The 26,519-nt window shown below is 41.1% G+C and overlaps 1 protein-coding gene across 1 annotated transcript in view; it reads right to left on the bottom strand.

Annotated features, from left to right (window-relative positions):
- LOC124795639 (hemicentin-2-like) overlaps positions 1–26,519 on the bottom strand; it is a 391,499-nt gene that overhangs the window by 149,549 nt on the left and 215,431 nt on the right. Inside the window, exon 5 of the mRNA XM_047259712.1 lies at positions 20,690–20,896. Coding sequence (XP_047115668.1) covers positions 20,690–20,896 — 207 coding nt within the window. The remainder of the gene's footprint in view (positions 1–20,689; positions 20,897–26,519) is intronic.

Below are 26,519 nucleotides of genomic sequence, written 5' to 3'. Positions count from 1 at the left end.
AAAAAAAGGGCAAATATGGTGTTGAATAACTGTATGTGTGTTTAAAACTTAGGAGATAAACCTGACTAATGTGTGTAAAATAGATATGAGAGGCATGTGTTTAGTACCGCAAAAGGTAGGCAGAAATCACTTGCAGTAGGATGTAAAATTATTGTGTTGATCTTGACATATCTGATGACCTAACTGTGTGTGAAAAAGCAATGGTAAATAAGTAGTAAGAAATTCTTAATCCTGACTTGATCCCAAGTATGACATTTAAATTTACTCTATTAATGATGTGTATATTGCCTGATTTTGTCATGGTGTAAAGAAAATTTTATATTACCAGTGTCTAATTACTGTTTCAAAGTTACAGGCTTCATGTTTTATACCATTAATGCAATTGGTAACAAAGATGTGAAATAATGATGAAAAATCTGGAAATGATAGCAATAAACTGCTCAAAAATATGTCGTTGGGCAGTAAAACAAGACAAAATAATAAAAATGCTGTGGTCCTGAGGATGACGACTACCTAAAATGCTATGTGGGCAGTAGCCAAAGGACTTGCCAACGTGGGCAAGGAATTGATAAGTGGTCACGAACTGCCAAACCTAGAGGATGGAGCAGTGTGTTAATTTAAAAATGTGTCTTTTAATGTTCTTAACCTAAATTGTGTTTTATACCTAAATGTTTACATACAAAGACTGCCAAACCAATAATGGGCAGAATGTGTAACATGGACTGCTACTCATGAGGCAAGCAGTGAAGTAAGTTAAGGTTTTTTTTTTTTTTTTGTTTGATCAATGTCTTATGGACTGACTCTTCTTACTAAAGTCAGTGAAATTTTATTATCAAATGTATATGGAATCTTATTCAAATAGTTGTAGATGTTATGAGACTAGGTTTTCTAATGTAACTTAAAAAGTGGACTGTCTTGCTTTAAAAACACAGCAGTGATGATTAAAGATAGGTTCTGAATATGTTAGGGTGTATATGAGCAATAAACATTTTGGACTACTATTGACGAAGAGCAGCTTTAAAGTTAATAATTTTGAAAAAACCTTGCAAAGTTACTTTGGTATTTAAAGAGTCAGTTGGAAAAGCTTCTCATAGCTGTTTTGTGTAAATATTGGTACATACGTGGATGCAAACTGAAATTTTCAAAATATTATTAAGTGCTAAATCTTGTAAAATGTACTGTGATCATGAGTATGCTTGGGTGTCTGTGAAAAATTTCATTCTTTGAAAAATATTGAAAGACAGATTTGTGTTTGTTATGTTAAAATGTTCTGTACTGTTCTATGTGGGTATTATTATTTTTTATTTATTTGAAGGCTATACCTATTATACTAATATTTAGATTAGTTTGTGTACTGTTTGTCTATTATTTGAACTGTGTGTGTATGAAATGAACATGTTTCAAGATATCTAGTGTAATGATGAAAATTAGTTTCCTCGAACCAGTGTGAAAATGAAAATTACTGTAAGTGTCTTATTTTGAAAATGTTTGGAAGGAGTGTATGCACTTACTTATTGTATATACTTTATGTTTATAATATGTATTTTTTATCCCAACTTAAATTGGATGGTATAATTTTTTTATATATTTATCCAACACCACTTAGGTGTTATAGATGTTTCCTTAAACTGTCCCTAATGGGAAACTTCAACGAAACATGGGGCATGTGTAACACCATATCTCTAATGCTCTAATGATTTATTTTGCCTTTTGCTTTGGTTTAATGTTACATCGTTGAGCTTCTGTAAATGTGTGTGATTGAATCGATAACATAAAACTGTATACTCCTTTCTTTGTTAAAACTTTGAGTTCATGAATTGATTCTATGCAATGTAGTATATCTGGCATTTAAATTCTTTGTCCCATTTGGAGGGAACAAAACTTACTATATATAATTGTAATTTCTGTGTGAATAATTTTTCGTAGAAATGTCAGTATGTGCAAATGTTCTGTTTTATTTACTGTGTTTGTTTGCTGTTATGTAAACTGCTGACCTTCACTTAGGATTCTTAGTTAGTTTGTATGTAAAAGGTGTAATGGTTCCCCTCGGGAATGGAACTGTGTAGCGCGCGCAAGTTGTGGTTGGCCTAGGTAGAAAAGGTGGAACTGAGAGTCAGTCGGGATCGAGCCACCAAACTGTGCACTGCCATGTAAATGTTGCATATTGTGCTGGTTCCGAGAAAGGCTTTTTCTGCTACTTTTCCAATGCCTCGGATGGATAAATAGCTGGAACGATTCTGGAATTGGTATTCATCATCGCCACCAGTTCTGTCTGCAAATCCGCGTACCAACATGCAGTTGCCACCACATAGCGCAATCACTGTAAAGGAGTACTATAATAATGTACAGTGAAGGATCAGCTTATTGGGCGATTTAGTGTGCACAAATATAAGGTAACTTATAACTGAATTTATGTACCTACCTTAATTTTTCCCTTATCATAACACCTCTCAGGTTCCTCTCCGTTTGAACTAAAGTGATTACCGAGAGTCCCTACTGAAAGAACATTAAAGACCAGTGTTTTGCTAATTAATGCCTCTTGAACATAGTAAAAAGGAAGTTAAAGTTAATGTGGCAAAAGAGCTAAAGTAAATGATGCTTACTGAAAATAATTTTCCTATTAAAACTGCTTATTAAAGTGTTGTTACCAACATCAAAATTAAAAGTTCTTAGGACTGAGGCTTATAAGGTTTTGCTTAGTAAATGATCACATTGCTGCCTGTTGTAAATCGCAGAAGGTGAGGCAGTGTCTTGCAAATTTGTCAACATTGTGTCTCACTGTAGTAAAAGTCGTGAATTGCGTTTATGGAAGGTTATATACTCGTTTGCTAAGCGTTTGTCTCTCTTGTGTATTGGAAGTGCATATTAACAGTATAACAGGATCCACAGTTTGTCTATTGTGCTAATGCTAGGTAACAAGTAACGGGAAGACCACTATTTATGAAAACCATAATTTCTTTATTCAAAAGATAGTGAGAAGCAGTCTGTTAGTGGATTCCAATTAACTTTCATCCCAAATAGAATAGTATTCAGTTGAGAGATATTTAAGCTGTGACCAGTTCAGAAAAATGCAGTGAACTGCATTTATAATTGTATGTCAGCTAGGAAAATTTTTGAACAATAATACTGAACCTATGTCCAATTTATGATGCTACAGTGAATGTTAATAGTAATGTTATAAAGACCATGCAGTTTGAACAAGCCCTGAAAGTAATAGTGTGTTTCGGTATCTGTTATACTTTTGCAAGTAGTTTATGCTGCTCTATCTGTTAGTTTCAATCTTACCGTAAACATATGTATGTGACGGAGTTCATTGCACTCGCGTGTGAGCAAGTGTAGGTTGTGTTTGTCCGTTAAATTTACTCATACCTACTTTCTTAAACGCGAACGTTAAGCTTTATCTTGCCTAATTAGGCTGGCAAAAATATTGTTTGTTACTGTTCGAATATTTAAGTAAATCTGACTTTCATTTTCCGATAAGTCACCTCTATTAGGTACAACACGGTCAACATAGCAAAATTCCTCTCAGAGGGTAACACTGCTCTGTTGCGTTGTACCATTATTGCTTTAATAAAATAGTTTTATTTCACAACCTGCTTCCAACTTTAAGGTTATGGTATAACAGTTGCGGACGGTAGTGTTATAAGGTGCCGTTAATAGTGACACAATTGTCACAGGATCAAGGGTTTCTTGGTGCGGAGAACAGAGCATGTTCGCTTGGATGGAGAGTCATCGACAGTCATCGGTAGCAACTTAAGATGCGACTCAGAGAAGTGTTAGCAGCCCTGCTGTTTGTGTTCTAAATGGCGGCAAATTGAAACTGGGCAGTAACACCATGAAGATGACGTGCTACAGACGTGAAATTTAACCGACAGGAAGAAGATGCCGTGATATGCAAATAATTAGCTTTTCAGAGCATTCACACATGGTTGGCGCCGGTGGCGACACCTACAATGTGCTGAGGTGAGGAAAGTTCCCAACCGATTTTTCATACACAAACAGCAGTTGACCGGCGTTGCCTGGTGAAACGTTGTTGCGATGCCTCGTGTAAGGAGGAGAAATGCGTACCATCACGTTTCCGACTTTGATAAAGGTGGGATTGTAGCCTATCGCGAATGCGGTTTATCGTATCGCGACATTGCTGCTCGCGTTTTCGAGAATATGGAATCGGTGGGTTCAGGAGGGTAATACGGAACTCCGTGCTGGATCCCAACGGCCTCGTATCACAAGCAGTCGAGATGACAGGCATCTTACCCGCATAGCTGTAACGGATGACACAGCCACGTCTCGATCCCTGAGTCAACAGATGGGGACGTTTGCAAGATAATGACCATCTGCCCGAACAGTTCGACGACGTTTGCAGCAGCATGGACTATCAGCTCGGAGACCATGGCTGCGGTTACCCTCGACGCTGCATCACAGACGGGAACGCCTGCGATGGCTCACTCAACCACGAAGCTGGGTGCACGAACGGCAAAATGTCATTTTTTCGGATGAATCCAGGTTCTGCTTTACAGCATCATGATGGTCGCATCCGTATTTGGCGAGATCGCAGAGAACGGACATTGGAAGCGTGTATTCGTGATCGCCATACTGGCGTACCATCCGGCGTGATGGTATGGGGTGCCATTGGTTACACGTTTCGGTCACCTCTTGTTCGCATTGACGGAACTTTGAACAGTGAACACTACATTTCAGATGTGTTACGACCCGTGGCTCCACCCTTCATTCCATCCCTGCGAAACCCTACATTTCAGCAGAATAATGCACGACTGCATTTTGCAGATCCTATACGGGCCTTTCTAAATACAGAAAATTTTCGACTGCTGCCCTGGCCAGCACATTCTCCATATCTCTGAGCAATTGAAAACGTCTGGTCAATGGTGGCCGAGCAATTGGTTCGTCACAATACGCCAGTCACCACTCTTGATGAACTGTGGTATCGTGTTGAAGCTTCTTGAGCAGCTGTACCTGGACACGCCATCCAAGCACTGTTTGACTCAATGCCCAGGCGTATCAAGGCCGTTATTACGGCCAGAGGTGGTTGTTCTGGGTACTGATTTCTCTGGATCTATGCACCCAAGTAGCTTGAAAATGTAATCCCATGTTAGTTCTAGTACAATATATTCGACCAATGAATACCCGTTTATCATCTGCATTTCTTCTTGGTGTTGCAATTTTGATGGCCAGTAGTGTATTTATAAGACTGGTGCGGAACAGACATTTGTTAGTTAGCAAGGAAACTGCTCACCACAGAAAATACTGGAAGGCTTTATTTTGATGCAGCGTTAGGTTTAAGTAAAATGTGCATGTGCCCATCTCCTGTATACTCTCACGTATTTCTCTATGTAATTACATCTTACAACAAGTCATACTCATTCTTCCAACGACCTTGTCAAAGTGGGCGGAGTAGGGCACTCTCCTGTCCTTGGGGCGGGAAACTACCCCTAAAGGCATTCGAATCAGCAGTGATCAACGGCATGGGGATGCAGAAAGGAATGGAAACCACTGCCTTATAGACGCATGATGTGTATCCACAGCACGTATGGCCTCTGATTGAAAAAGCGTCTTGGTGATCTCTCCTTTGGCAAAAGATTCAGGAATAGCCAACATCGGATCTATGAGAGGGGACTGCCAAGTGGGACGTGACCATGAGAAAAAGACTGAATAATCAACGAAAGGACAAGTTATACGAGTCGGGGCGTGGAATGTCAGAAACTTGAACGTGGTAGGCAGCTACAAAATTTGAAAAGGGAAATGCAAAGGCTCAAGGTAGATGTAGTAGGGATCAGTGAAGTGAAATGTAAAGAAGACAAGGATTTCTGGTCAGATGACTACAGGGTAAAATCAACAGCAGCAGAAAATGGTATAACGGGAGCAGTAATCGTTATGAACAGGGGGGTAGGGCAGGGCAGAGAGTGCGTTACTGTGAACAGCTCTGTGATAGAGTTGTTCTTTACAGAATCAACAGAAAACCAACACCGGCAACAATAATTTAGATATAGATGCCGACGTCGCAAGCTGAGGATGAAGAGATAAGAAAGTATATGAGGATACTGAAATGGTAATACACAGCGTAAAGGGAGATGAAAATCTAAAAGCCATGGGGGACTGGAATGTAGTTTTAGGGAAAGCAGTAGAAGAAAAAGTTACAGGACAATATGGGCTTGTAGCAAGAAATAAGATAGGGAAAAGACTATAGCGTGATCTAAAGAAGCAAGACTATCCGCTAGACCACGTGCTGCGGACGACAGTCAATACATTACTTTGGTGCAACGGAAAGAACTTCCTGTAACTTTTATTCCACTGAATGCTTTCTATCGAAGAAGCTCGTTAAATTCCACTTTGTTTACAACAGGAAACATACCGACGTTTCCCGTTGATACCAGACTGACATCAGAACTCGCAGGAGAGTGGTGAAAGATAGCAACGGTTTGAGCTGTCTCCAGCTACACATGGCAAAAATGAAATTGTGAATATCTGTCGAAATACTAGCGAAAATGTGCCTCACCAACTGTATACAAAGGGATTGGACAAATGTATGGAAACACCGAGACAAATGCATGCCTGAACGTCAATGCAGATATAGAAAAGCCCGTCTCCAGGTGCAACAGGCACTGTTGTATTTGAACACGACCTGCACCTGAAAATTCTCTCAGTACGTTTCAAGGGTTAGTCGTGCTTAGAATCATGTTGCGTGTAGTTGTGAGTGCATTATGCCGGAGCACAGTGAATTCGAGCGTGGACAAACTGTTACTGCTCGACGGTAGGTGCTTCCTAACCAAGGTGGACGAAGAGCTAAGTATTTCAGGAGGCATCTTATCGAAGATTTATACCGCATACAGAGAAAGCCGAAAACATCATCCTCTGAGTCATAGTGTGGACGAGGATGTTTGTTGAAGGTAGTGGAAAATTTGTGGTAAGTTCCTATGGGACCAAACTGTTGAGGTCATCGTGAAAGTTTTGTGCTAAGGTCAGATCAGGGGGGGTCCAGAAAATAAAGTCGGTAGTTGCCAACCGCAAGGTGGAACGAGTATAATATCTTAGAGTAGAATGATCTTTGATGGCTAAGAGAGCCGGGCGAGCGCAGAAAAAATCCGTAGAGTCTCAGCTAGGCGCCCGGAGGAAGCAGACGTGTGGTGACAGCTTAAGGTAGGTCGCGCTTCCTGCGCCGTTACCAAATGATTCAAATGGGTCTGAGCACTATGGGACTTAACTTCTGAGGTCATCAGTCCCCTAGAACTTAGAACTGCTTAAATCTAACTAACCTAAGGACATCACACACATCCATGCCCGAGGCAGGATTCGAACCTGCGACCGCAGCGGTCGCGCGGTTCCAGACTGTAGCGCCTAGAACCGCTCGGCCACGCTGACCGGCTGCGCCGTTACCGTGACCAAACTTTAGCACGTAAATGAGAGAAGATATATAATGATTTCTAATTGGTTTTCGTTAGATAATGTTCAGGGTTAGGATTTGTATGTCCAAGGCTCGACACAGTAAGCGTTTTGTAAAATTTTTTGTAAGAGTGATACGTGCTACAAAATTGTTGGAAATAGTAGGTTCTGCGTATGACTTAAAATTTTAACAGTAAATATATTGAGATCAACATTGTATTCAAATCTAACAGCCTGCATCATAATCCACGTCCTTTGCTTGTACTGAATACGAAAATGAGTAGTAAAGTAGTTACCCAACAATGAAAGAACGTAAAGAAAATGAGGCCTCTGTGCAAAATATATATGCAGTTCATGGTTTGAAATCGATTTTGGTATAACTAACGTTATCAGAGCACAGTTATTTCAAATAAATAATTTTATGCCATTGCGCCACTGGCATTATTCAGGTCAAGATATAATTTCATTAAGTGAACATCAGGGCCAAAAGTTAATTTTTCAGTACCATCTTAATGCCATTGCACAAACGGCATTATTCTCTTAAACTAGATTGCTGAGTCTAATACATGTTGCATTACTGGCAAAATGGAGGAGTGCAAGAAACAAGTTCAAAGACGCAGTCAGATGCAGGTTTGTTGAATATTTAATTTGGAACAATCTTATCATTGATACTTCACAAATAAAAATGGGTACAATTTTATCTAAGATACTTTCAATCGGTCCATTCGCTTACATAGTACTGAATCTAACTTAAACGAACTTACGCTAAGGACACCACACACGCCCACGCCCGAGGGAGGACTCAAACGGCCGATGGGGGAGAGCCGCGCGAACCGTGGCAAGGCACCCAAGACCTCGCGGCTACCCCGCGCGGTGACAAAGAGTGACAGACGATCACTGGAGAGAACAATTACTAGAAGTAAGAGGACGACAGCTGCAAACGTCATTGCAGAACTGAATGTCGCGTCACAAAAACAACGCGAAGGCAGGTCCATAAGCTGTGAATTGCAGGGCGAGCTCTAATTACAAAATCACAGGTCAGTGGTGCAAAAGCCCATAACAGGAAACATGGTGCCGAAGCCAAAGAACCGAACCACTAGCGCGTTAGACTTTGCTTATGTGTCTATAGGTACCTTTGTTCGATCTCTCACTATAGTTTCGGAGCTCTGCTTGGTAGAGGAAATCTGGTACTGCCATTTAAAAGGCTGAGCACTAGGAGCGCTTGGATAGATAGTGAGACTAGCGCCTTAGAGGGGTACACCGAGTACACGGGCTTCGAGCGCACTTGGTGCGACAGGTGAGTGAACGCTCTTCCCTGCTAAGAGTAGAGGGGAAACCACAGAGCTACTACCAGTACGCCGTCGAGCTGTGTGTTGTGTCCCGCGTCGAGTAGCGGTTGTATGTGCCGGTGTTAGGCTCTGCTAGGCAAAGCGAAGAGCATAGTGTCACCGCGTCTATACTCGGCTTGTGTTGTTTTGCCTTAGTTCAAAGAGTGGATCACGGATATCGGGACCGAGCGAGGTGGCGCAGTGGTTAGACACTGGAGTCGCCTTCGGGAGGACGACGGTTCAATCCCGCGTCTGGCCATCCTGATTTAGGTTTTCCGTGATTTCCCTATATCGCTCCAGGCAAATGCCGAGAAGGTTCCTTTCAAAGGGCACGGCCGACTTCCTTTACTGTCCTTCCCTGAGGCAATGAGACCGATGACCTCGCTGTCTGGTCTCCTTCCCCAAAACAACCCAACCCCAAGCCACGGATATCGGGAAATGTAATTGATCTTCGTTCCCCATTGAAGACACCGCTCCAGGTGCAAACTGTGGAACAAGTGGAGGGAACGCGACTATATTTAGATGGGCCTCTAGGAGTGATGATGTCTATGAGAATAGAATTACTGTACTAACAGTGAAGGGCACAGTGAGAGTTTGATTATTGGTAAGCACTTATCCTGTTCTAAATACACCTGTTGTAGTCCGCCTGCTTATCTGGGTGGTAACGTGCTTTCCTTCCATGCAAGCGATCCCACGTTCGATTCCCGGCAGGGTTGGAGATTTTCTCCGCTAATGGACTCGGTGTTATCCTCAACATCATTTTATCCAACGATGGTGAATGTTAATAACGTTTGTTTTATTTAAAAATCATTAATTTTACATAATAAAATATGAGGCATTGCTTTTCATCGCACTCTCGTACAAGGGAAGGATAGTCGAAAAGATGCTACATACTGCTGTTTCCTGCATGTGCTCTGTGCTGTACGTGTTCACATCAAAAATGTTACACATGTCAGAGATATGGTTAATTACTTTATACACAGAGATGCATGAATGATGGAATTGCTGGAACTTCGCTAGTTGAATACTGTACATCACAATTCATTCATTATATTTTAAAAGTTTATACTTGGGGTGGGCAAAATTTATGGAAACACGAAACGCAAAGCATTACCACTCTAATACAGTGTAGGCAAACCCTTTGCATTCGAACAGCTTCAATTCGTCTCGGAATGAATAAAGGCCCTGTATAGTTTTCAAGGGAATCTTACAGCATTCCTCCAGCAAGAGTTCTAGGTATCGGTGATAGAGGTGGATAGTGGTGACGCATCCTACTCTCCGAAGTAGACTACAAAGTCTTAATAGAACTGAGATCTGGTGATTGTGGTGGTCAAGAAAGATGTTGCCAACTGGGCCTTACATCAATTTAATAGTACAAAATTTCATCACATAGTAATAGCTCCTCCAACATAAAACTGTTAAGCATTTGTAGCTGAAACAATGTTTTAAATTTAAATTACTCTACTTCGTGTTATTTGATGGGTATTAGCAAATCCAAAGCCTAACGCTTGAAACCTAACTCAGCCTTAGGATATTTCTGTTCCTTACTGCTCCTTTCCCCAGTTGCAAAAGTTTTTCTATGTGAAAGTTGGAATGTATGTTTGCGTGTTTCATTTTCCTCCATAAATCAAAACAGATTACCTCTTACCTTGGAATTAAAAAAGCTATCAGAATACTTGAAACATGAAGAAATAATAGTTCGAAACTTCTATGATTGCTATATCAGTAATGCAACAGAAACTAACATTGACAGATAGTTTCAAACGATTTAGATTCAGTTTTCAATATACTTGTGATATATGATGTGAACTGCGTCACTGAATTCCACATTTTTTAACTACCCCACATTCTCCCTAGTTATTTATTGAATTAAAACTATCTGCACACTAGTGCCAAAGTCGATAGAAGGAATTGTGTGTATTATTTCGAAATAAACTTGCCCCACTGACTCACGGTAGTTACTTCTGACAGTACCACCGTCTCTTCTTAATCTGCTTGAAGCTTGTATTCATTACTGCTCGGCTTCTTCTCATTTCTGTACTTTTCCATTGTTAGTTTTACATTAATAACGATAGCAGTAACGATAGATTTGCAGATATTGAGTTGTCCGAAATGTACCTCGTGTGTGTCCTCACTGAATACAATTGAAGCGTGTCACGACAACGATATGTTGAGCTGTTCTGGAGGCGACGCCTACCACATCACATTACATTACCTTTGCGTCTGTACATAAACGTCTACGAGAAACTGGATCCTGACATGTTAGAATGATTTCCTGTTGTAGGCTTTTTCACTATGATCAAGGTTATTTCACTAACACAAAGGTAATTACGGTGATCTAGCAATAAGTAATAACTGCGTCAATACTATGTACCAGGCTCGAGGATATCAAGCGTGCTATATACCAGAAAATATCCTTGAAAAATGTCTGAAATTTCGTTGGTGAAGATTCGGGTGCCTCCTGTATATCAGCGATGTATCTCATTGCCTAGATTACCAAATGTCCCACATTGTAATGAGTTTCCCGTAATCTGTAGTTAAAATAAATACCGCATATGGACGTCGTTCAGAACGCTAAAATCTACTTTATGGTATTTTTCGTCAACTTTACCTTATTCGGTTATCTTCCTCCAGTTATTCATTTGTCTGAATTATATCTATATTAAGCCCTTGTATTGATGAAGTAGGAACTTGTCTTATAACACGATTGTTCAGAATCACCGTACAGCACTTTACCTTACAGATTTATTGTTAGAAAAGTTTGAAAAGTTGTGCACCAATGAAATATGGTCAACGCCTTATTTAAAAATATCAGTAGTAATTGAAGTTCCGAACCAACGGCAACTACACGTAGACAATGGACGTTAATATCAACAGTCGAAACTCAACTTATCTGTTTTTCGTACGAATTACGAGAACTTCGAAGTAAAATGTAATGTACTTTCCAAGCAAGTGATACAGCATTTTTTAGAAACATGGGAAAAAGAAATTTCGAACAACATCATGTGTCAATTCGTTCACAGTGAAATGCGTAAGTTGTAAGAGAGAATTTCCTATTGCACATGGTACTAGAGCTCCGGAGAGGGGGAGGTGGAGGGACTGTCTGAAACATTGTTCATACATCTTGAGATAAGTTGGGGGAAATGTTAAAAGCAAATTTCTTGATGTAGAATCTGGTGAACAGACTTCAGATGTATTGTGTAAACTTTATTCCCTGTGGATGTGTCTTGTAAGGCGTAAAGTTGTAAATTAGGTGACGTAGAACTACTGCTACAGCTATACTGAACCACTCTTCCATTTCACTGACAAATTTCTACTTAAAAACTGGTAGCCAGTTGAAACAAAAAGGAACACTTATTTTAAGGTATAGGTGCACAAGTAGCAATGGAATGATTGCTTCTTCATTAACTATAACAATAATCATGAATATGTATTCCATAAAATGATTCGTTTCATATCATTTCAATAAAGAATCGTTTTAATGAACTATGGAAAGTACAACTAGCTATTTGACTTACTAGTTGACAATAAACTAATGGCTAAGGCAAGTGAAATTGGTAAAGATGATTTTGTCATAGATTTTCCTCCATCATGGACTGTTCTTGTTAATGTTTGTAAGTGTTTAAAGAAACTTTTACCGTTTCCTAAATTAAAGTCCCATACCGTTTTTTTTTCTCTTTTTATAGAAAGGCTAATCTCACAAGGTAAACCCCTCATTGCTTCCCTCCGTCCTACACACACAAACACACACACACACACACACACACACACACACACACACACTTGAGATTCAGCGGTAAGATGGTCCATTGGATAGCCCGTCAAAAACTCAACACACATCAAGCATGAAAACAGGAAGAAGGTGTTCTGAACTCTCAAAAAAAGAAACAAAATAGAAACAATGAGAGGTATAAGCTCAAGATATGCAACCTCGAGCGAATTCGGACAGCTACGACGTCTAAGGCGATGCAGAGTTCACACACATTGGAACATTTGAACAGCTACGACGTCGTGGTTGAACGGTCAATGGAAAAACAAGAGACGATTTGATCGATGAAAAGCACGTACGATCAAACGACGAACATCACTTTCAAGAAATGTTTTGTTTTCGCAGAGGCTTCCAGTTATGTAGAAGATTACCTTTAGGAGTATGTCACTATAATAAACAATTTCATAATGTTGTTTAACTATTTCTGAACAAAAAAAGTGGTAGAATGCTTGCCTGCCATGGGGGCGGCCCGGGTTCAATTCCCGGCCCAGGCATCATTTTTGGTGTTTTCTGGTTAGAGCTGCTTCGTGGCTTCTGAAGCTGTACTACACGAGATACTTGCACTTAAAAGTGCAACACTGAGCGTAGTTTATAAAATCAAACAAGGATTAGTATTAAAGAAATTGAAATTATAAAAAAATAATAATAATATGGCCTCGGCGTTGGACTGTGAAGGGAGAGTTCTGTGTTCAAATTTTGCATGTGCCTCTTTTGTTTCACAAAATAATAAACTGACCGTCCAGTCTATGACGTGTCTGTTCGCTGCATTCAGATTTATGTCAGAGTCGTAGTTCAACATCTGGTAAGCGCTATTGTGTCATTAGCGTAGATACTTTAACATAGGCCTCATGTACACAAATTTCAATAGAGGACAATGGGCCTCAAGAATACATTTTATTTTACCAGATTAGTATGCACTTCCTTCAGTGGTGTACCGACCCCTTCAGCATTCTGCTGTATTCTCGCAAGTTTCAACTAGGTGCACATACGGTAGCGACTGTAAGAACAACCGCACCACAGGTAACCGCAAGTAGGTTTAAGGAGTCAAAAATCTGCTGCTTGACGTGAAGTATGCAGCATCCAAGGGTAGGTCTGTGTTGTATTAACAAGGGAAACCTCCCATCGCACCCCCTCACAGATGTAGTGGTAAGATGGGCCAGTGGATAGCCCGTCAAAAACTGAACACAGATCTAGAATGAAAACAGGGGCAAGGTTTCCTCAACCGAGAACAAAGAAGCAAAATAGAAACAGAGGACGGTCCAAGCTTAAGATGTGCAACGTCGAGATAATTTGAGAAGCCATGGTTTTGTGATTATGTAGTCACGATTTTGGACTGCGAAAGGGGAGAATTGTGTTTGAATTTTTCTCATGCACCGTATACATTTTCTTTGCAAAATAACTGTCCGTCCGCTCATTGATATGTCTGTTGGCTGTACTTAGATTTGTGTCTGTGTCATAGTGTAACGTCAGTTTGCCACAGCGAAGTGTAAGGGAGGGACCTCCACACATACTAACCTTCTATTTCTTCAGCACAAGTACCACATGTTGTGAATCTTGTTTGTATTTTGAAAGTTTTGACTCTTGATTTGCTTCTTTCTAGCAGTACACACCCATCTACTTGTTGGTTTCGTTTCTGTGACAGGTCTGTGTGGCCTCTTTTCTGCTGTTCATCGCATTTACTTCCGACGGTAATATATTCTTACCTCATGGCTTATATTGTATAACCAACCTGTTGCACGAGAATTACCGAGACTACAGAATGATAACAAATCCTCAGTGACCACTTGTACAATACATGATTTTCTGAAAAAATAATGGAGTGGGAGAGATTTGACCAAGGAGCTCCTGCTTTGCAATCGAACACCGTGACCACGCAACCACAACGCCGTGTTCTTCAGTTCATTCGCTGTTGTACGTCTTGAGGTCGACAGCACACTGTTTCTATTTTGCTCCTTCTTTTCGCAGTTCTGTGCTCGTTCTTCCTGTTTTCACGCTTGATCTGGGTTCCGTTTTTCACGCGCCATCTACTGGACCATTTTACCTCTAAATCTGAAGGGGGTTCAATGAAAAGTTTCTCTTGTCAGGAAACAGTGTAGGGCCTTGGATACGGTTTACACTAATCGACAGATTGATGATTCACAAGCAAGATTTGCTTATATAATTTATGTTTATCGATATAATGAGAGCAGAATGAAAATTTCACTCTGCAGCGTAGTGTGCGCTGATATGAAACTTCCTCACAGATTAAAACTGTGTGCCGGCCCGAGACTGAAATTCGTGACATTTAACTATCGCGGGCATGTGCTTACCGATCGAGCTGTCCAAGCACCACTCACGACCCATCCTCATACACTACCGGCCATTAAAATTGCTACACCAAGAACAAATGATGATGGTAAACGGGTATTCATTGGACAAATATATTATACTAGAAATGACATGTGATTGCATTTCCACGCAATTTGGGTTCACAGATCCTGAGAAACCAGTAGCCAGAACAACCACCTCTGGCCGTAATAACGGCCTTGATACGCCTGGGCATTGAGTCAAACAGAGCCGGGATGGTGTGTACAGGCACAGCTACCCATGCAGCTTCAACACGATACCTCAATTCATCAAGAGTAGTGACTGGCGTATTGTGACGAGCCAGTTTCTCGGCCACCATCGAGCAGCCGTTTTCAATTGGTGCATTTTCCTACTGAAATGTAGGGTTTCGCAGGGATCGAATGAGGGGTAGACCCACGGGTCGTAACACATCTGAAATGTAACGTCCACTGTTCAAAGTGCCGTCAATGCGAACAAGGGGTGACCGAGACGTGTAACAAATGGCACGCCATGCCATCACGCCGGGTAAGGCGCCAGTATGGCGATGACGATTACACGCTTCCAATGAGCGTTCACCACGATGTCGCCAAACACGGATGCGACCATCATGATGCTGTAAACAAAACCTGGATTCATCCGAAAAAATGACGTTTTGCCATTCGTGCACCCAGGTTCTTCGTTGAGTACACCATCGCTAGCGCTCCTGTCTGTGATGCAGCGTCAAGGGTAACCTCAGCCATGGTCTCGGAGCTGATAGTCCATGCTGCTGCAAACGTCGTCGAACTGTTCGTGAAGATGGTTGTTGTCTTGTAAACGTCCTCATCTGTTGACTCAGGGATCGAGATGTGGCTGCACGATCCGTTACAGCCATGCGGATAAGATGCCTGTCATTTCGACTGCTAGTGATACGAGGCCGTTGGGTTCCGGCACGGCGTTCCGTATTACCCTCCTGAACCCACCGATTCCATATTCTGCTAACAGTCATTGGATCTCGACCAACGCGAGCAGCGATGTCGCGATACGATAAACAGCAATCGCGGTAGGCTATAATCCGACCACGTCAGAAACGTGATGGCACCCATTTGTCCTCCTTACACGAGGCAGCACAACAACGTTTCACCAGGCAACGCCGGTCAACTGCTGTTGGTGTATGAGAAATCGGTAGGAAACGTTCCTCATGTCAGCACGTTGTAGGAGTCGGTACTGGTGTCAACATTATATGAATGCTCTGAAAAGCTAATCATTTGCATATCACAGCATCTTCTTCCTGTCGGTTAAATTTCGCGTCTGTAACACGACATCTTTGTGGTGTAGCAGTTTTAATGGCCAGTAGTGTAGCTTCACTACCACCAGTATCTCGTCTCCTACCTTCCAAACTTCAAAGAAACTCTTCTGCGAAGCTTGCAAGACTAGAATTCCTGGAAGCAAGGAAATTGCGGAGACATGGCTAAGCCACAGCCTAGGGAATGTTGCCAGAATGAAATTTTCACTCTGCAGCGGATTGTGCGCTGGCATGAGACTTCCTGGTGGATTAAAACTGTGTACCGGACGGAGATTATGTCTCGGGACCTTTGCCTTTAGTGGGCAAGTTCGCCACCTACTGCGCTACCTAAGCACAACTCATCTGCGGTATTTTACGGCGGGAACCCTCGCCTCGTTTTATTTATTTATTTATTTATTTACACGTCAAGTTCAGTAGGATCAAATTGAGGTACAAATCTCAAAGGTCATGTAGCGTCTCAGTACATGAAATTACAACATTAAAGTAATAATAGATAAAAAGAAAATGTTTGTGAACCCGAAAATATCAAGCCATAAGTTTAAGTAAACGCAATCAACAATATAACATAACTATCAGCTTAAGTTTTCAAGGTATTCCTGAACGGAATAGAAGGAGTGACCGATGAGGAAACTCTTCAGTTTCGATATGAAAGCGCCTGGACTACTGGCAAGACTTTTGTACTCTTGTGGTAGCTTATTGAAAATGGATGCAGCAGTATACTGCACACTTTTCTCCACAACAGATAAAGAAGTCCGATCCAAATGCAGGTCGGATTTCTGCCGAGTATTAACCGAGTGAAAGATACTTATTCTTGGTAATAAGCTGACACTGTTAACAAGGAACGACAGTAAAGAATGTATATATTGAGAGGCCAGTGTCAAAACACCCAGACTATTGAACAGGGATCGACAAGAGGTTACGAAGTTACACCACATATCGTCCGAACCGCCCATTTCTGAGCCAAAGATATCCTTTTAGAAGGGGAAGAGTTACCAGAAAAAAATACCTTGCGCCATAAGGGAATGAAAATATGCAATGTAGACTATGTTTTGTGTCGGAAAAAATAGCATCATTAATTTTCTGAACAAGATCCTGAACTTTGGCTTTCCACCACAGTTTACTATTTATGTAAACACATAGAAATTTGCACTGCTCGGTTTTACTAATTGTATACCCATTCTGTGAAATTAAACCGTCGGATTTTGTTGAATTGTGTGTTAGAAACTGTAAAGATTGAGTCTCACTGTGATTTAGAGTTAGCTTATTTTCTACAAGCCATTAACTTATGTTACGAACTGCAATATTTGAAATCGAGACAATTTCGCACACAGCATCCTTTACTACCTTGCTAGTGCCATCAGAAACAGAAATATTTTAGAGTTACCCATAATACAAGAGAGCATATACTTTATACGTTTAAGGAACAGGAGTGGTCCCAACACTGATCTCTGAGGCACCCCCCCATTTGACCGCAACCCACTTAGACCCCACATCACAGCCATTCTCAATAATGACCTTTTCCTATCTGTTGCTAAAGTACGAGGTGAACCAATTGTGAGCAACTCCCTCCATTCCATAATGGTCTAACTTCTGGAGCAATATTTTGTGATCAACACCATCAAACGCCTTAGTTAGCTCACCAATATACTTAACGTTCTAAGGCTTTTGTTTAACCCATCCAGTACCCCACATAAAAAAGAGAATATAGCACCTTCAGTTGTTAAACGACTTCTAAAGCCGAACTGTACATTTGATAGCAAATTATGTGATATAAAACAATCAATTACACTTACACACACAGCCTTTCCAATAACTTTTGCAAACACTAATGGGATAGAAATAGGTCTAAAATTGTCTACATTATACCTTCCTCCCGTTTTATAAAGCGGCTTTACTACTGTGTACTTAAATTGTTCAGGAAACTGACCATTCCTAAAGGAAAAATTACAAATATGGTTAACAACAGGGCTAAAGTGTGCAGCACAGTATTTTAATATTATGCTAGGAACTGCATCATACCCTTGAGAGTCCTTAGTCTTCAGTGATTTAATTATTGACCCAATCTCCCCCTTTTCTGTATGGCAGAGGGGTATTTCAGATTTCAATCTCGGAAAGACATTTGCCAAGAGAATTATATGATTCCCTGTAGAAACTAAATTGTTATTTAATACACCAGCAAAGCTTAGAAAGTGTTTCTTAAATACTGTACATATATCTGCTTCACCAATAACCTCGTCGTCAACGAACAGTTTCCGACAAGACAAAGACTGCAAAACGTTGCTCTGCCTGGCTGTCCGATGTGCATGCAAAAGACACGGATGAACATTGCCTGGAATGTGGACGTTCTGCAGATGTACTCGCATGACCTAATTCTCAAGATGCTTGCCTTCTGTCTCCGAGTACCGCCTCACGCAATCGAGCCTGAAATGGTCCTTCGACGGTTAAGACGTACTTTCTTCAATCAAAGACACATACGATTAACTGGATCAAAGGATTTCGTGTGCGCTATCCTTCTCGGAAAGGTCTCAAAGTACTGTTTGACTTTTGGACTTCCTTGAAGGAACGACACGAGCAATTGCAATAAATTTCCAAATATAGTCACACCTTTCTTAATTACTTTAACGGTGTATTCAAGTGTGAATGTGTGTGTGTGTGTGTGTGTGTGTGTGTGTGTGTGTGTGTGTGTGTGTGTGTGTGTATCTGAAACTAAGTAGCACCAGTTACGAGAAGTTGATTCTGGTGGACAACGACTTGATTCTTGGCACGGACGACTGAACAAGCCTGTATCCTGAGAACACATATACGAGTCCCCAATGTGGAACACTGGGACCAGATAAAGTATATTTTCTGATGTTCTCAAGTGGTCGTCGTTCTTAGGCCTATATTGTACTACCGGAAGTTTCCTTTCTATATTGTTTGTTAATAAATTACACTGCTCTTCTTAACAACAAACTTTTCTGTTCTTATTTTAACTTAAATTCCATATTTCTGTTAAACGGGAATTATAAAAACAAAGATATGGAATCACTCTTTTCCAATCAACGTGATGTTATTATAAAAAACAAAAAAAAGAAGTTTAGGCAAATGATCACAACTAAAAATGCGAATGAGCTCTTACAAAAATTAGAAGAATAGGTTAATAGCTGAGTTGGTAGAGTACTTGCGAGAAATGAGCTATATTTTATTTAAAAAAGTTGGTAGTGCTCTTGTCCGCGAAAGGCAAGTGTCCCGATTTCGTTTGTCGGTCGAGGACAAAGTTTCAATCTGCAAGAAAGTTTCACTTCAGGGCACACTCTGCTACAGGGTGAAAAGTTAATTCAGAAAACATCCCCCGGGCTGTGCGCCTAAGCCATATCTCAGCAATACCCTTTCTTCCAGGGGTGCTATTCTTGCAAAATTCACAGGAGACCTTATGTAAAGACTGGAATGTAGGAGAGGAGCTACTGGTGGAAGTGAAGATGTTAGGACGGCTGGTGAGTCCTGCTTGGGTAGCTCGGTCGGTAGAGCACTTACTCGCGAAAGGCAAAGGTCCCGATTTCGAGTCTTGGACTGGCACACGGTTTTATTCTGCCAAGATGTTTCATATCAGCGCACACTCCAATGCAGGGTGAAAACATCATTCCGCAAACATGCCCCAGACTGTGGCCAAGCCATGTCCCCCCAATATCCTTTCTCCCAGGAAACTAGCCTAGCAAGTTACACAGGAGAGCTTTTCTGAAATTTGGGAGGTAGGAAACAATACACTGGAAGAAGTGAAGCTATGCGGACGGGTCGTTAGTTGCTCTCGGATAGCTCAGTCGGTAGGGCAATTCTCCGTGAAAGGGAAAGAACCCGAATTTGAGTCTCGGTCCGGCACGCAGTTTTAATCTGGCAGAAAGTTTCATTAATGGCAAGTGTTTAATAATATGTGTTGCTAACTGTTCCATACTGAATTGTCATTTTCAGTGTCATCTTGTGCCAATGATGCTAATTACGAGATGTTTATCTATAGAGTAGATGGTATCTGGCGGGTAAAGGTTAACCAGACGCTGCAACTGCAACGAAGCTTGATAGGGATCTACACTCTTCTACACCTATCATAAATAAAATTTCCCCACCTTCATTATCTGTCTGTATGTGAAGGCTAATACTAGGGAGTACTATTTCCACTAACAGACTTATTCATGAGCAAGGTTAGTGTACATAATTTACTGCTACACCAGACAAGTGGTACAACCGTAGAACTTTATGCTGCATATGCAAATCTGAGTTCTAAACAAAATTGATTAGTATACGTTTTCTGAGTATTTCGTTGTGAGTGTCCTCAAGTAAATAAACTAATAGTCGATGACTGTACAAATTTTGAGTTGTCATTGGTGTCTCTTGTAGGAGAGTTATGCAAGCCACCAACTCTAGTCACTGCCATCTCTACATACTACTGCTGCAACTGTGCAGGCATCACTGAGAATTCGCACCAACAGATTTGGACATTCAGCTACATGCCAGAGCTATGAGAATTGACGGCGTTGCAACAACAAGAGAAAAAAATACGATTTCCTTCCCTACAAAGGATTCCATAGTTACGAGGACTCCGAACATATTGATCCTCACGGTTCATGTCGACGAGCACGGAGTCCTCGATGGGCGCGGTGAGCTCCGTGTTGGCTGCTTGGCAGGTGAGCCTCGTGTTGAGGTCCGCCCGCTGGAGGCCCTCCAGGGTGACGTCAGCACGCACTGCGGACCCGTCCGGCAGCACCACCCCCAGCGTGCCCAGAGGCTCGTCCTCGCGGAACCACTGCACCGTGGGCGGTGGCGACCCTGCGCACACAATGGTCACAACAAAAATGTTACATTAAGATCTACAAAGGGGAGCTGAGAAGTAATGCCTCCGGATTTTTACTGTGTTCTTAAAAAAGTGGTTCAAATGTCTCTGAGCACTATGCGACTTAACTTCTGAGGTCATCAGTCCCCTAGGACTTAGAACTACTTAAACCTAACTAACCTCAGGACATCACACACATCCATGCCCGAGGCAGGATTCGAACCTGCGACCGTAGCGGTCACTCGCCATCAGACTGTAGCGCCTAGAACCGCACGGTCACTCCGGCCGGCTATTGTGTTCTCGTTGTCGATTCAGGTATTAAATGTCATGCATACTGCTCCCTCGGCTTTCACTCTTTGCTTACACCAATTGCAACCATCGCCGCCAGAGAGCTCCGACTTGTAGCATGTAACATGGCAGACCCTCAGAAAACCAAAAGCACGTATGTGAAGAATTTTCAAATGTGTGTGAATTCTAAAGGGACCAAAATGCTGAAGTCATCGGTCCCTACGCTTACACACTACTTAAACTAACTGATGCTAAGAACAACACACACACACATATGCCCAAGGGAGGACTCGAAACTCGGGCGGGAGGGGCCGCGCAATCCGTGACATGACCCCTCCAACCCCGCGGCCACTCCGCGCGGCTCGTATGTGAAGAGTTTGTGCCCACGTGGAGCATCCTCTCATTTACTATTAGAATGGCAGTCCACACACGAGCGCTGAGACATCTGCAACAATCCGACGCATTGTGTTTGCTGTCGTCCATAAGCCTTCATACAGTCCAGATTTCCCACCATTCTATTTTAATCTGTTTTCAAAATTTAAAAAACCACTTCGAGGTCTTCATTTTGATATTGTTGAAGCGGCGCCACCAGAAGTGAGACTGTGGCTCCGTCAACAAAGTGAAACAATCTCCATTGTTGACATCAACAAACTGGTCTGTCGTTGGAAGAAATGTGTTCGTCGCCAGGTTGACAGTGCTGATAAATAAAATATGTAGACATGAAGAATAAAGATGGAGAATGTTAATAACGTTTGTTTCATTAAAAACCTGAACAGTTTTCACACATAAAATTAAAAGGCACTTCTTTCAGTACGTCCTCGTACATAACATTTATTTGAAATGAAAATGCTCTAGAGCTAAGGTCAATCGCACCTGCTGAAAACCTTAGTCGTATTTATTAGAATATAGGTCACTCCATTCATAATAGGCACGAGCCTGAACCCGCGGACACAGATACGCAAATCCATGGCTTTCATTAATATATGAACATCTTCAGTGAACTTGTTGTTTTACAGACAGAAGCAGGTCAACGGTTTCTCATGTTGCTCTGTGGATGACTAGATTTCATGAAAACAATATATATATATATATATATATATATATATATATATATATATATATATGTGTGTGTGTGTGTGTGTGTGTGTGTATTTTCCGTTGTCTAGTTCCTGTCTAACGGTTTTTGATCCACCTTCGTAATTTTTGAATATTATATGTGCTGCTTACGTGCAAATGGTTTTGTACCCAGGATTAATGTAAATCACATTCAAGTATTTGCTGTACTACTTCAAACCATGTTGGCGTTCTTGTTTAGATTTTATTTATGCATTCCTTTATAAAACTATTATAACAACTTAAGGTCAGACAGCGCACTCTGTTACAATTTCTCTTGCCTGAGATTTGCATTCCACCCTATTCAGTGTTCGGATACTTGTACCTAATCATTGGCTCTTTGATGAAACAACTGCCGCTTGTTTAAAAGACTAATCATAATGCTCCTTTCAGCTACGTAAAGGTTGTACTATACATTCTTTAACATTAGTTAACAGAAATGTTCTTCTTAGTAGCACTTGAATTTGTTTTCAGACAGAACCACCACCTGAGTGAGGTACAGCTCTACACAGTGTCACGATTTTAAATCTGTAATCTGTATTAAGCCATTTGGGAGAAGTAAAACCTTATTGCTGATTTTCTTGGATTGTTGTAGATCAGAGCTTGTCAAATTTCACGTTTAATAAAAGATTCATCACAATAGCTTCCACTACTTATTAAATAAAATCAATTTATCCTTTCTGAGTGGCATGTTACGTTCTTTGTGATCTGACACATTATAGTTTCCAGCTCCTAGTGGTCCACCGTTTCCAGTTTTTTGTATGGTTTTCTATATCGTAATAGAAATGGGTACCTATATCCCTACTCTTTTTCTACTAGTCACCCACACAACCCGACTATGCAAAGAATCGATGTACTATACATACAACAGCTCCGTTTTAAGAAAATCTGGTCTTTCGCGCATCTCACCGTTTACGGCACAATATCTCCTTGTTTTGCGAATAGATTTACTGGTATAAAAGTAATAAATCTAAACGTCATGCATGATTCCGAAGTTTTACAACGTGAACAACAAAAAAATATAGTAATCGTCGTACATCCATATTTGAAGAGGAGGACAGTGGGACGTCAGCTGGTATAAATTTATATTAAAAATGAAGAAATTCCTCCAGCTGTATTTAAATGTCAGTTTTATTTTGGCAACTAGTTTCAACGACGTAACGACGTCATCTTCAGTGCCATGCACTTGTTGACGTCAACTGCGTGCGACTGATATTAGAAGTCAGTGGGAGATACGGACGTGCTCCATGCGGAAGGTAGTTAGTAACTTTCACCTTCCGCACGGAGCACGTCCGTATCTCACCACTAACTTCTAATATCAGCCGAACGCAGTTGACGTCAACAAGTGTACGGGTCTGAAGACGACGTTGTTACAACGTTGAAACTAGTTGCCAAAATAAAATCGACACCTTAAAAACAGCTGGAGGAATTTCTTCATTTATAATTTAAAAATATAGTATATGGAAACTTTTATTACTTTCACTCGCCTTTTTACTGTCAGCGAGAAAAGTCTCGAAAAGATATGGAGTTATGTGCAAAGTTAGTTGGAGGTTGCCAAGCGACCACACTCTCAAACAGTGGAACAATATATACTAGGTTATTTGGGCGCCATGAGTTGGCATTTTCATGACGTGTACGTAGTTTCTAGCTTTAATAGTTGTCTTGTTGTGTTACACGTTTCACGGAATATTATTCTCCATAATGAGTAGGTTATGGCAGCATATCAAATTATTGTTCTCCCTGGAAGCCGATAAATAGACACCTGGCTCCCTCACAGGGAACTGCACTGAACGAAGCTATTGAGGTACGCTACGCTACAGGCTGTAAAATACAGATATCATTACAACGCTAAACAATCTCTTTACTAACAGAATTACCAAACTAAGGTTAGCTAAATTTTTCGTCATGATATATCAGCTTACAAACATTACCTGTAAGGTAAAAAAGCAAGATTTGAGGAGGGGCCGATATGATGTGTCTGACATTAGTGTAAAAAATGTGAGTTAGATAGAGTTGCCATAAGCGATGTTATAACATTTTTAAGTTGTTGATTTCGTGTTCAAGTTCTTAAAAATATTGGTAATCAAACTGTATTTTAGTTGTAATTTTAATGTAAAATTTTTTTATTCAAATATACAGGGTGAGCATTATTTAAACCGACAAACTACAGGGACGGTTTCCTGGCTGGAAATAGAGGAAAAAAGGTACTATTGACATGTGTCCAAAATGGACGGTGTGCGTGCAACGCCAATAAGAGGTCCTGGAACACATTAGAGAGCTACATCGCATTAATGTCAAGACAGATGTTCAGAGTGGCTTCCATCGGAATGCAGGTGATAAGGATAGTTGCGATTGTCATGCAGGATACACATAATCTTATTTTTGCTTACGCTATGTTGGCAGGCCACTTGCTTGGAACTTGCACCAGGGTTTGTCACAATATCCTGTGTAACCCGGTCCCCCAACTCTGATATGCGCGCAGTCCGTCGCCTCCCAGCATTCTTGTCTGTCGAAAAGGACCTTTAATGCCATAAACGCCAGAAAAGGGTTTGAAATGTTGAGAAATATACGTACTTAAGGACTGGGAAATTGCTCAAGTCACACCAATACCCAAAAAGGGAAGTAGGAATAATCCGCTGAATTACAAGTCTATATCACTAACGTCGATTTGCAGTAGGGTTTTATGAAGTACCTCGAAGAAAACGATTTATTGACATATAGTCAGCACGGATTCAGAAAATATCGTTCTTGTGAAACACAAATAGCTCTTTATACTCATGAAGTGACAAGGGCTATCGACAGGGGATGTCAAATTGATTCCTTATTTTTAGATTTCCAGAAGTCTTTCAACACAGTTCCACACAAGCGTCTTCTAATCAAACTGCGTGCCTACGAAGTATCGCCTCAGTTGTGCGACTGGATTCGTGATTTCCTGTCAGATAGGTCACAGTTCGTAGTAATAGACGGAAAGTCATCGAGTAAAACAGAAGTAATATCCGGCGTTTCCCAAGGAAGTCTATTGTTCCTGATCTATTTTAACGACATTGGAGACAATCTTAGTAACCGTCTTAGATTGTTTGCAGATGTTGCTGTCATTCACCGTCTTGTAAAGCCATCAGATGATCAAAACGACTTGCGAAATGATTTAGATAAGATATCTGTATGGTGCGAAAAGTAGCAATTGACACTTAATAAAGAGAAGTGTGAAGTTATTCACATGAGAGCTAAAAGAAATCAGCTAAATTTCGATTACCTGATAAGTCACACAAATCTGAGGGCTGTAAATTCAAGTAAATACTTAGAGATTACGATTACAAATAACCTAAACTGGAACGATCACATAGATAATATTGTGGGTAGAGCAAACCAAAGACTGCGATTCATTGGCAGAACACTTAGAAGGTGCAACAGGTCTACCAAAGAGGCTGCTTACGCTACGCTTGTCCGTCCTATTCTGGAGTACTGCTGTGCGGTGTGGGATCCGCATCAGGTGGGACTGACGGATGACATCGAAAAAGTACAAAGAAGGGTAGCTCGTTTTGTATTATCGCGAAATAGGGGAGATTGTGTCACAGACATGATACGTGAATTGGAGTGGCAGTCATTAAAACATAGGCGTTTTTCGTTGCGACGGGATCTTCTCATGAAATTTCAATCACCAGTTTTCTCCACCGATTGCGAAAACATTCTGTTGACACCCACCTACATAGGGAGAAATGATCATCACGATAAAATAAGAGAAATCAGGGCTCGCACGGAAAAGTTTAAGTGCTCGTTTTTCCCGCGTGCCGTTATAGAGTGGAATGGTAGAGAGACAGCTTGAAGGTGGTTCATTGAACCCTCTGCCAGGAACTTTATTGTGAATAGCAGAGTAATCACGTAGATGTAGTGATGAGGTTGATATCTGTGAAGTTTCTTGTTTTGTTGTAGCCGTGCTGCCTCTCGACCGTTTCCACCTGCTTGGCCGTACACAAACACCACCTCCGATTGTTTCTGACACGAATACCGGACCCTTCTTCTCCTTTCGGTATGCTGCGTCTGTCACACAACCAGTAACACACAAGGAACTCATGGGACGTGTGACACGAACTGCTATTCATCAGCGCCATCTACAATGCCAACGACGCGTTTCTGCACACATGTTCATAGGATATTTTTCCTTTAGTTCCAGTCAGGAAACCGCGCCCGCAGTTTGTCGGTTTTATTAATGTTCAACTT

Source organism: Schistocerca piceifrons, chromosome 4 (assembly GCF_021461385.2).
Source record: "Schistocerca piceifrons isolate TAMUIC-IGC-003096 chromosome 4, iqSchPice1.1, whole genome shotgun sequence".
NCBI lineage: Eukaryota > Metazoa > Arthropoda > Insecta > Orthoptera > Acrididae > Schistocerca > Schistocerca piceifrons.
This window is presented reverse-complemented; position numbering and strand designations above follow the sequence as displayed.